Consider the following 11,851-nt stretch of genomic DNA (forward strand, 5'->3'; position numbering starts at 1 on the left):
GGTTATGCAATGTGGGGGTATTTCTCTTTGGTGGGAATTTAAAGAAAGGCAAAAAGGCCTTGTGTGTGTGTGATGGTGCTGAAGGATTTCTTCTGCATTTTACTGGTATCTCTGCTTGCTGCAATATGCCCCAGAAGAACAATGACATGCAGGCTTTATGACTATCAGTGTTTCACAATGTGGGCTTTTGAACCATTAGCTTGGGAAGTTATCACTGAACCTGCAAGCATCATGAGTATACTTGGCATTTTGTGAGTATACTTGGCATTGGGATTTGGGTAAGGAGAAAAGAATCCTTTACTCAGATCCGACTTCCCCAACCTGGTATTGTCTTCAGCGGTGATCTTCCACAAGTGAAAGGGAGACTGTTGGCAAGACAGTCCCCTCTTCCTTGCAATCTGCTACACACACAATCTGTTCCAGAGGTTTGAAGCTGTAGTCCAGCACACTTGGGTCATACTGTGCTGGAGGAAGCTGACACAGAGGTTTTGGAAAAATGGAGTATCTGGACAGGTGGTCCTAAAGAAATGCAGGCAGTGATTGCCCCATGTATTATCGGCTCAATTGTTACCTTGCGTCTGCTTCTATTCCACATTATTTCTCTGTGTATTTGTCCTAGAGCCTGCAGAGAAGGTGTTGTCCCCTGTTACCAGTTGACATAACACAACTGGAGTTGTGGAGCTACAGGGTTCCTGGCAATCATTATGAATATATAAGCTTCAGCTGTGGTTTGTTATGGACTGTTGTGTCATTCAACCCAGCCAGCTGAAACAATTTGAAAACAGAACAACTTTTAAGTCACCCTAAAGCAGATTGTGGGTTTTGTGAGAGTTCCTTAACCCTCAAATAACCTCTTAGGAAGTCTGAATAACACAACAAGGCATGGGAACTCCTGTGTAAGGCTTGATATTCACAATCAATATGAGAGCCTGTGTAGTGTGATGATTAGAGTGTTGGGCTGGGAAATTGGAGTTTTAGACCCCCACAGCCATGGAGTGAACTGGGTGACTTTGGGTCGGTCACTCTCAGCCCAGCCTATCTCATAGTGTAACTTTTTAAGAATAAAAAGGAGCTATGTAAACTGTCTTGGGTTCCTCTCAAGAGGAAAAAAGGTGGGACGTGAAGGCAATATAACAGCAACAATAGCGGTAACAACAACAACAGGATAGCATACTATTAATTAATCCATAATAAGCAGGTTGTGTTGTCTGAAGCAGATCAGTGTGTATTTTTTTAAATGACAGCTATTTCTAGGCCCCCATGCCAGTAACAACTCCTCTTAACAACCTTGGCATATCCGTGGTCCTACAAGGCTGAATGTCATGTCCTTTGGTTGCTTGGCAAAGCAGTGCCATCTGCTTGGAATCGTTGCGCCATCACCACAGAGGTGCCATGCCAGGGACTAATGGCTTTGAAGAGTCATCCTGGAAACCCACGTCCCTTTAGAGCACCATCTTTGCTACTGTCCACTAACCCACAAAGCTGCTGACTCACTGGTGGCCCAAAGGCTGTTTCTCTTCTGAGTAGTTTTAACTGCGGGGAGGGGGTGCTATGAAGAGGAAGAAAAAGCTGGCTTTATTGATTATGGCTCCTTGAAGTGCTGGCATCAATAATTCAGAACAACAATTGGCAGGAAATGGAGGCTTCAGATAGTGTGCATGTGGTATTGGGCGGGGGGGGGGGGATGTGACAGTTTGGGGGAGGGAAGAGATAAAAGCCTGGCCAGGGGAGATTCACACATGCTCATGTCTGAGGTGGATGCTATGCAAGTTAGAAACTGAGGATCAGATTATCTACTGTCATGGGTCCTGAATGCCAGCCTTGTGATTTAGTATAACGAGGGGTAATATCCAGTCAAAGGCTAAGCCCCCAAAGATATAAATCATCCAGTCCATTTAGTAGCGTAAGTAGTCAGGAAGGCAGTTCATGGGTGTGCCTTGTCCTTTTGGCATAAGATAGACTTTGTCCCCGTGAAGCATCCATGAGCACCTTAAACATAGCAGGGTCACAGTATGTTGCCTATTCTTATCATTGGTGCATCTAACTCAGTGTCATCCTTACTGATGGGCAGCAGTTCTCCAAGGTTTTTGACGGGAGTCTTTCCTGGCTTTACTGCCAGATGCCAGGGACTGAACCTCGCAGGGGTTATATCACTGAAATATGACTGAGCCCATATGCATATTGGAAGCTTCTACAACTATGACGCTTCTGGAAATGCCTTAGTGCATAATAATCATCAAGGGCTTCCTTTAATGGTGTTTATTGTGAAATCTTGAGTTATAGCAGCCTTCTCCAACCTGGCTGGCTGGGGGTGTATGGCAGTTGTAACCCAAGACTCTGAAATATTTCCCTCATGTTCACCACAAAGATGGGTTCAGGCCTTGCTTTAAAACAAAAATAGAAATGCCCAGTGCTGAAGAACTAAAGCTATGCTGAGAATAGTAACATGGGACAATGACTGCTGCATTTCCTAGGTTTGATTCTCCTGTTCTTACTATGCAATTTAGATGTTTTAGCCTGATTAGCCTCTCAGCAGTCCTGCCTTCCTTGACCTCCATATCTAACCATGGGAGAAATAGTTCCGTGCCTTCATACCAGGTGCAAATATAGGTGACCCAAAAGACCCATGTGACCTGATAAGTAATCCTACAGCAATAAGTGCAGATTCTTCAGAATATGAAATTGTGTCCTTTCATGCAAGGTCCAGTAATGTAAAACCTCTGCATGGAAATATGTTATCCACCTCTGCTAGATGTTCCACTCTCAGGAAAAAATAAGTATCTTTACTATAGGCTGGCTCAGCTATGTGTTCCTCCCCACCCACCCTCCAGCATCAACTGGGAGAATGGGAGGCTTCCCTGAACCTCACTGGGCAGAGTTGTGGCAAAATAAGAGGAAGGAGTCTCTATGGCAGTTTATATGCATGTTGCATGCAAGCAGCCTCCATGAGCTACTTCATGTCTCCAGATAATATGAATTAACAGGTGTTGGCAGTTCAAAGGCCTTTTCTTCCTTATCTCCTCAAAGCAATATACATCACAGAAAGTGTATTTTGGCAAGTGGGAGAATTGCTTTAGGGCAGGGGCAGGAAAAAGGTAGACTGCCAGGTGGGCTTCAGCTTCCAAGAGCCTCTGACACCATAGCCAATGCTCAGAAATTCTGGGAGCTGACATCTAAAACATCTGCAGATCTGCTGTCTGCTGACCCCTACCTTAGGGTGTTTTCAAGTATGTAGCTAACCATCAGCATCCAAAGCACGGAGGGTTGTATTTTAAAATAAAAAATGAGGTATGAAAGAAATAGGCAGAACATGGAGGGGAACAAAGGCAGAAATAACCTCTAGTTAGACTAAAGCAAGCAAGTTAAAATCTCAGCTTCTGTGCCATTTTTCAGGGCTCTCCATAATGTTCAGATAATTTGTAAATGTCTTTTCTTGGGTGTTGGGAGAATGAATGATTGATGGGGCCAAGAAGTAAAATAATTTCAGATGCTGTAACCTTTTTGTATGTAGGAGTTTTTCCAGCATTCTAGTTGCCCTTTCCTGCACTTTTCCTAACTCTACAATATACTTTTTTAAGTGCAGAGATTAGATCTTACATAGCATCGTACATATGGATGCACCATAGAGTTGTATAACGGCAGTATGATATTGGTGGCTTTATTCACAATCCCTTCCCTAATGATCCTTGCAGCCAACCAAAGCAGTTGAAGTACATACGGGGTTTTCCCCAAATAGTGTCTCATTATGGAGACACAAGTTACTGATGGGCTCCTGTTAGGATTTACCTTGCATCCTTTGCAGATCAATTCAGTAATAACTTTCAAAAATGTGAGAAAGATACAGAATCATTCTCAACAAAGTTATTCCACAAATTTCTTTTTTCTTATTCTCATTGGGGTTTTGAATGTTTGTTCATTGTGGACTAAAGATCATACTGTGAAGTTGGATGTTTCTTTTAGGATTCTGTGATCCAGAACACACCGTCATAGTCCATTCCTGGCATGGTGGGAATCATTTCAGTAAAGAGTATGTCTTATTTAACCCCTTTGCAGTTCTTAGTCAGCCAAATTTATTTTCTCAAATTTTGTTAAATGAAAATAGTAAAGGGAATTGAGAGATTGGCAGATACACGTTTATCTGTCTTTGTTTTGCTTTGATGTTTTATTTACATTATGTGCTTTTACCATCTCAACTTCCAGTGAGATTTTCAATTAAAAAAGAAAAATAAGCACAACCTTTTAGCATTAGAACAATACAATATTGACAAAATATTTAAAAATCAAACAGCAGTAAAAGCAACAATACAAAGTATGAGCATGAAAGCAGAGAAATAATCCATTAAAATCATGCAAGAATAAAATTGTATTTACCTGGCACAGTGCTAATTAACAGTCTGGATTCCATATTCCAAGTAATTTTCAAGGGCAGCAGCATGTACAATAGATATTAGTAGTCACTTTTCGATGTCACTTTCTTTCTCCTGCTTTGAAGTCTACAGGTATCTATTTGGTAATATTGTGCAGCTCTGCACTTTTCTGTTGTTCCAGTTTAATCATTAGTCTTTGCCCATTCTCTATTCCTCCCATCTACTTTTAATTAGTATATACTATGACTATCTGGCATCTAGAGGAAAAGGTTACATCCCATAGAGAAGTTTGGTTTCTTATCATTGCAGCAACAAATAAAGAAAGCTTGCACATTTTACATGTTAAATGCATTATGCTAGAGTTTACAATACATTTCTTTATGCAAAAGAAAATTTGCATAAATTGCTGGTGTGTGTGTTATGTGCCATCATTTTTGATTTACGGTGAAACTATAAATGAAAGCCCTACAACATGTCCTTTCCATGGCAGCTCCATTCAGCAATTCCAAGTTAAAGGCTGTGGCTTCCGTTATGGGTTCAGCGCATCTCATATTTAGTCTCCCTTTTCGTCGTCTTCTTTGGACTTTCCCTAGCATGATTGTCTTCTTCAATGAGTCTTACCTTCACATGATGTGTGCAAAGTATGACAACCTCAGTTTTGTCATTTTTGCTTCTAGGAAAAGCTCCAGATTTATTTGATCTAGGGCCCACTTAGGGTTTTATAAAGTTTTACTAATATTCTGGCTGTTGCTGTTTCTACAGTTGTATAGGCTGGTTTGATTTGACTTCCTTGGATGTTTTAAATGGAGCAATTAAATTGCAGTTGTTTGTCAGCACTGAGGATAGCTTCAGCATTTGTTCAATGTGTTTCCTCCACAAGGTCTGAAAATCTGCATGCATCCTCTTTCTTTCTTTCTTTCTTTCTTTCTTTCTTTCTTTCTTTCTTTCTTTCTTGAAGCACACAGGCTCACACACTCGTTTAAAGTGCTGAAGCACCCCCATTGGTGTCCTTCAACAGAGGACTCTTGAACTAACTGTCCTTCTTTGGTTTATTTCAACTGTGTGTGAAATACTGTCAATGTTGCATTTAATTTGCTTGTCTTTTTGAAGACATTTTTCCCGGGCAAGTTGCATTTTGACGAGTGACCTTAATGGATGTCAGCAATGCAGCTTGACCTTTGTATTGGAGCCAGCAAATGCTGACTGGCATGTGATCGTATAGGTATTTGCAACAGATCTGGCTCCTTTGAGCTCTTTCAGTGAATCCTGCTATTTGTATCCTGGGCTCCTTTATATGTTCTTAGAGGTTGCTTTATGAAAAAAACCCTGATCCAGTGGACTGCATTCCTTATAGAACTCCTCTGTGTTTTTCCAAAGAGGGCATGAAGGGCATAGTACCAGGATCGAATTCAGTCCAATGCAAGGGTGATGCAAGTGTGTTGACAGGAAACTGTTAGCATGTAACAGAAGGTAGTTTATGGGGCAGAAGGAGAAAGAACCGAATAGAAGGATGATACATCCTCAAAATCCAAGAGGAACCTGAGGTCTGGCGCAAGGGGGACAGCACAAGGGGATGGACAGAGTGGCAGGAACTGACAGGGCTGAAAGCAGGAAGTTTCTGCATAGATTAAACCTGTGGGTCAGGTTTGAATTGAAGACTAGGGTGAAGTGAGAAAATCTGTACTAAAGGCAAACAACTTGCTACCGTTCGGATGCTTTGGACTACAACTCTCACAGTGGCTGATCATTGAGCATGGTGCTTGAGGATAATGGGAGTTGTAGTTCAAGACATCTGGACACCATGGTTTGCTTATCTCTTGTTTATGCAGTCCAGGATCAGCAGTGACCAATGAGTAGAGGGTGGAGAGCAGAATGATTATCTATTCAAAAAGGTTGTAGCCTTTTATTAAAAAGTATTGGTTGTACTGGCAAGAGAGGTGGCTATTCAAGCCCAGGACTGCTGGTTTTCCTAACGCTCTAGGTGCGTGTCAGAAAACTAACTGGAGCTGTCAGCAGATGGGTGGGGGTGTGCATGGCTTGTTTTTTATGCCACACATTTTATCTGGAGCACATTGACTAGGGTGAAGTTATATTTGCTTCTGGGACTATTTTATTTATTATGCATTTAGAGGCATAATATGGAATAAAGTCATTGTCTTTGTGGTCACTAGCTGGAGCAAATGCTCCTAGTGTTCTGGGACAGTGTGTGACAGTGTGTGTTAGTATATATCTTTCATTCTTGTATGAGTGTCATCTGTCCCTTCTAGTTACTACCTTGACAAATGCTGATTAGTTTGATGTGACCCATAGATGACACAATGAGGGAGGGGGAAGGATTGTGTGTGCATGTGTGTGTGTGTGTGTGTGTGTGTGTGTGTGAGAGAGAGAGAGAGAGAGAGAGAGAGAGAGAATGAGAATGAGAATGAGAATGAGAATGAGAATGAGAATGAGAATGAGAATGAGAATGACTGGCTTTAAACCTACTATTTCAAGTGCAGTTTTTATCTATGGCAGTGCTCAAATCTGCTAAGAGGGCAAATGCTGAAATGCCTAAAGCCAGGACAGCAAAAAGAAAAAAAACGTTAGAGGTGGTTGCTTCATCAAACCATTTATCCCCTGGAAATGCATGTTCACTTTTTGTATCCATTGCTTTTCTCAAACCTGCTGCTATGAGGTTGTTTTCCAGCTGTTAAGAAAAGGATGCTGGTGGCTCCCCCCACCCCCATCCTTATTGGAAGTGTCTTTTCACCTGGTTGGACTTTGTCCACAGGGCCCCTAACTGTGCAGGTCATGCTGTCTTCATGTGGGTCATTCAGTTTTCCTCGTCTTGTCTCTCCAGTTATTTCTGCTTGTTTTCATCTGCTGGGCTTTTCAATTATGTTGTTTTGCCTGGTTCATCTTTAAAGGTATATGCTAAAACTAGAATGAATATATGCACCAGCTTAGTGAGAGAAACACTACAACTGGCAAAAAATAAACAAGAAATGTGCTGAAAATTCTACTCCCAGGAAGAAAATGGGTGCCAGACTCCCATTATACTGCACACTGGACCTCAGAAGTTATGTAGGGACAGTGAAGCTGAAGTGAAAGAATAAAATAAAATTAATATAATCACTCCACGGATATAAGTAGCAATAATTCCAGCCATAAAATGGAAAACAACAGAAATCGTAGAAGCCATTAAAAACCTAGAAGAGCAGAAATTGTCTTCATTTGGCATCAGAGTTGGTGCCAACTTAGTGCTCAAGGGAAAAATACATTAGAAGTACCATAATTGAAAAAGCCCTGTATCTGTTCATTTCCCTCTTCACGTCTGGAAGTGGCAGCCTTTAATACAATTCTCAAAGACCAGGCAGGTTCATATGGAAATCAGCGGGGTCTTTCACTGATTGTGGTCTCAAGCCTTGAATTATACCACCTGAGCTGCAATGGCTTGTTGTAATTTAATGTGGACAGCTCAGCTTTAGACTTTGTCTGAAATTTCCTGACGCAGGTGACTAAGGGGATCCAGACCCCTCCTACAGGAATGCCGCTTTCCACTTGGCCTCTCCACTGAGGCAGGAAAAAGAAATGCACATTTCCTTACTCTCAGCCTTTTTTCTTCAACGGACCAAGAATGGAAGCCTTTCCACACTTGCCCTGAGTACCTACACGGCACTCCCTGTTTTACATCCAGATAAAACTATCCTGGATATCCCACACCACTTATACAGTAGAGCAGGAAAGTCCTTAGGAAGAAAGGATGCTTATTAACAGCTGGCTGGTGTTCCTTTGCTCCTTCCGTTTTTCAACGTCCTTACTGTGATTGATGTTGAGGGAGCCCATGTTTGTGCTTTAGAATAGTTTTGGTCATTGCAGGATGGGTTATCGTGTATTTTTCTGCATGACGTCCCCAGCCCATTTTCCTGCCATGCATGCCTGTCTCCTCTGGTCTTTGCATGCCTCTTGCAGCCGCTGCATTGGCACTGGGTGGGGGTGGGATGAGTTATGCTGGGTTGTGTTAACTCTTCTCTTGGTTGGCAATTGTCATTGTTTTGCAGGCAACCCACCTGGCCATGCTAAAAAAGCCCTGAAGCAGCGGTTCCTCAAGCTGCTCCCCTGCTGCCGTCAGCCCAAATCCATCCCCTCAGTCAGCGAAAGCAAGTGATGCTTTGTGCCTTTCTCTGTGTCCTCTCTGTGCTGTGACATCATAGATCCCAGGAGTGGAATGGGGGAAGTAGGAGGAAGGATTCCCTCTGTTTAGAATCACCTTCCCCAACCCAAGGCCAGCTGGGAATGACGGGTGCTGCGGTTCAGCACATCTGAAGAGCCCCAGGTTGGGGAAGGCTGGTGTGGAATTTATATTAGATATGCATATGCCACATTTCTAAAAGCAAACTTCAGCTTGAAAATATAAAGGGATTATGAGTATGCTGATGAAGTCAGGGAAAGTAAAGAATAAGGAGGACCAAATGCAAACTCTCCACTTTAAGCCGCCAATTTCACACAGTTGCTCTGTGAATGAACTTGGGCCTGAGACAGCCAAGTTGTGCAGTAGCACCCCCAGATGTGTTAGGCTGCAACTCCAATCTTCCCTAGCTAAGCAGTGACCATGCTGGCTGAGAATGATGAGAAATATTGCCATTTGGAGGCTGTTCTAAAACCTCTTAAGCCAACTGACAGTGCTGAGAACTGGTAAGAAAAGAAAGGGCAGTAAGATTTAGACTTCAGCCTGAGACCATTGGCCAGCCAGTACTCTCAGATGGCCTTGTGTTTGCTGGTCAATCAGCCAAGGTCTGTAGGCTAGAGGTGGACAGAAATTAAATTGCCAGTTATTTTGAATTTGTACCACTAGCCATTCTGGCAGGGGTATCTGAGAGCTGATGTCCAAAACATCTGGAGATCTATCTTCTGTCCATGCCTTCCACAGGCAAATCAAGTGTATCACAACACTGTGATTGATATGGGATAGAAACTTCCTTAAGGTCAGCGATAATTTTGTGACTGTGAATAATGGTTTGGTGGCATTGTGAAAGGCCACAGTCTCTTACAAAGCCTTCTGGTAATCCATGTCCTCTGATAATTTTAGTTACCTGACTGTGCTGTGTGTGAACTCCACCCTACAGCTTCCAGGCAACAGGCTTGTTTTGTGAAGCTGTGGATAACCATGCCCTTAAGGGAAAAAAGCTGGTGCATGTTTCCTTTGCTGAATTGGGGAATGAGGACTGGCCTTTCTTCATTCAGTGCAATAGGGTGTTAGAAACCTGATTCAGTGCCAGGGACTGTATTATGTCTGAAGGCAAGTGGGGGTTTGATTGCTGAACCAATTAATTTCTTATCCAAATAATCTCAGGTAAAATAAAGGGAAAGTTTTTTCCCCAGAACTTTAATTGTCATCCAGAGAGATCTAGGGGTTGCAACATGTGGGGAGGGGAGAATTAAACCTTCTCTCCCTAGCTGCAAACCCTCCTGAAAATCACCACCAGAGTGGCAATTAACCTAAGGGAAAACTACCATCCAGTGGCACCAACGGAATCTCAGAGCTCTGGGGAATGGTCCGAGGTACTGGGAAATAGAAGCAATGCCCTGTATTGCAGGGCTGGTGCAGACTGTATGCAGAAGCTCTGCTGTATCCATGGCTGGATATTTTGGGCAACATCTCTGGGAAACACAAATGGAGCAAGACATGAAGGCAGTGGCTATGATCTCCAGTCATGATCCCTACCAACCCCAGTGGTAGCACACTGTGATTTAACCTACTGCTTCCATTTAGTGATCATGGTTACTTACCCTCCACAAATTTGTCTAATCCTCCTTTAAAGCTATCGCCACATCCTGCAGCAGAAAATTCTATACCTGCAGTCACCGAAGGGTCTTGAGGAAGGGTATACATTCCACAGACTGAGATTGCTCATATTTGTCTTTGGACTTGATTGCATGTCAGTGATGGTGGGGCTGGGGTGCAGTTTTAATCAAAAATGCTGCTGCCTTGGCCAGTAGTTCTGCCACATATTGTTTGGTGGTGTTACCTGTTTGTCTCTCATATTTATCAAGAATGGGCCTATCGCTAGCTGCCTTTGCCTGCTTGGCAACCAACAAGTGATCAGAAACTTAAACTAAAAGGGCTGCATGTTCTTCACTGCCTAGAGCACTTGGTAAGAGCTTGAATCTGATCACACAGGCACAGCCAAGGTCAGTTTTAGCAGAGACCTGGCTAAAACTGAAGCATCCTTTGGGTCATTTAGGCTTCTGGAATTGGAAGCAGTATTAATGGTTTTGTTGCCTGTTATAAGTTAATAGATACTACAAACATACAAGAAGTCTAAAGTATGCAATCATAGCCAAAGGAATCTAAACTCAGAAGCTAAACTTTTCACTGCTCAGGGAAGTGGGGAGTGCCTAACATGATTCACTCACTCTGTTCACAGAAGCCCAGATAAAGCAGTCTTGATCTGCAGCTCCTATCCAAACCTGGCTGAAATGCAGTGTTTATTACTGCCTTCCTCACCTTGGTACAATATGGATTTTGGTTAAGAGACATTCCAAAAGCAAGGCCCTATGCTTAATGGAGCTAGGCTCCGGACCTCCTCCAGGACAGCAAGGAGCCATTAAGGCAATGGGTTTCTGGCTGCAATATAGATGTGCGGTTCCACAACTCCAGGTGTACATGCATATGCCTTTATCTCACTTTAATGGGAAAGAGGTGGAAGTCAGGAAACAGAGCTGAGTTCTGTCCATGCTATACTTCTGAGGCTTTTTCTTTTCTTGCAGATAGTGTAGAAGATGAATTTGAACTCTCTACTGTTTGTCACCGGCCTGAGGGCCTGGACCAGCTACAGGAGCAAAGCAAATTCACCCGAAAGGAGCTGCAGGTGTTGTACCGGGGCTTCAAGAATGTGAGTTAGAAAGGTCCTGCCCTTTCTGTTGGCACACTCACGTGCTTGTGTAGCTTTACTGTTTCTCTTCTCTTTGCGGCTTTTTAAAAATGAGAAGTACACAGTTTGGGCCAAGGAAAAAAGGAAGGAGAAATCATTTGTTTCCGTCTTGCTAGAAAAAGTACATTTACAAACATCCATTCACTAGAGACCCAATTTTTCCCTACACCTTTTCTCACATGTAATTTACCTATTCAAAGCCCCAAAAGCCTCTTTTGTGACTACAGATAGACACTAGCACCAAGAGACTTTTCAGTTTAAGACCAAATTCTGAAGCGGCTTCCTTTCCCTCGGGACCAACAATGGAATACCACACTGTTCATGTGGGTAGATCTGAAAACCTCTCTTTCATACATTTTCCACTGAGTCCTTTACCTAACAGTAAACACCACTAGTTCTCATAAAATGGATCTGTTTCCATTTCCATCTGGGGGTGCAATGATGGTTTGAGTAGGGGTTGTCATTGAGCCATCCATGGGAAGAAAAATCATGTACAGTTCACAACCTAACAACAAATCATTGGTTCTCTTCATGAGTCATTTTAGACAACAAACCATGGCTTGTAAGCAC

The 11,851-nt window shown here is 42.7% G+C and overlaps 1 protein-coding gene across 1 annotated transcript in view; it reads left to right on the forward strand.

The window, feature by feature from the left end:
- KCNIP2 (potassium voltage-gated channel interacting protein 2) overlaps positions 1 to 11,851 on the forward strand; it is a 122,665-nt gene that overhangs the window by 103,938 nt on the left and 6,876 nt on the right. Inside the window, exons 2-3 of the mRNA XM_044437034.1 lie at positions 8,408 to 8,506; positions 11,118 to 11,242. Coding sequence (XP_044292969.1) covers positions 8,408 to 8,506; positions 11,118 to 11,242 — 224 coding nt within the window. The remainder of the gene's footprint in view (positions 1 to 8,407; positions 8,507 to 11,117; positions 11,243 to 11,851) is intronic.

This window comes from Varanus komodoensis, unplaced genomic scaffold (assembly GCF_004798865.1).
Source record: "Varanus komodoensis strain SLA01 unplaced genomic scaffold, ASM479886v1 scaffold1, whole genome shotgun sequence".
NCBI classification, from domain to species: domain Eukaryota; kingdom Metazoa; phylum Chordata; class Lepidosauria; order Squamata; family Varanidae; genus Varanus; species Varanus komodoensis.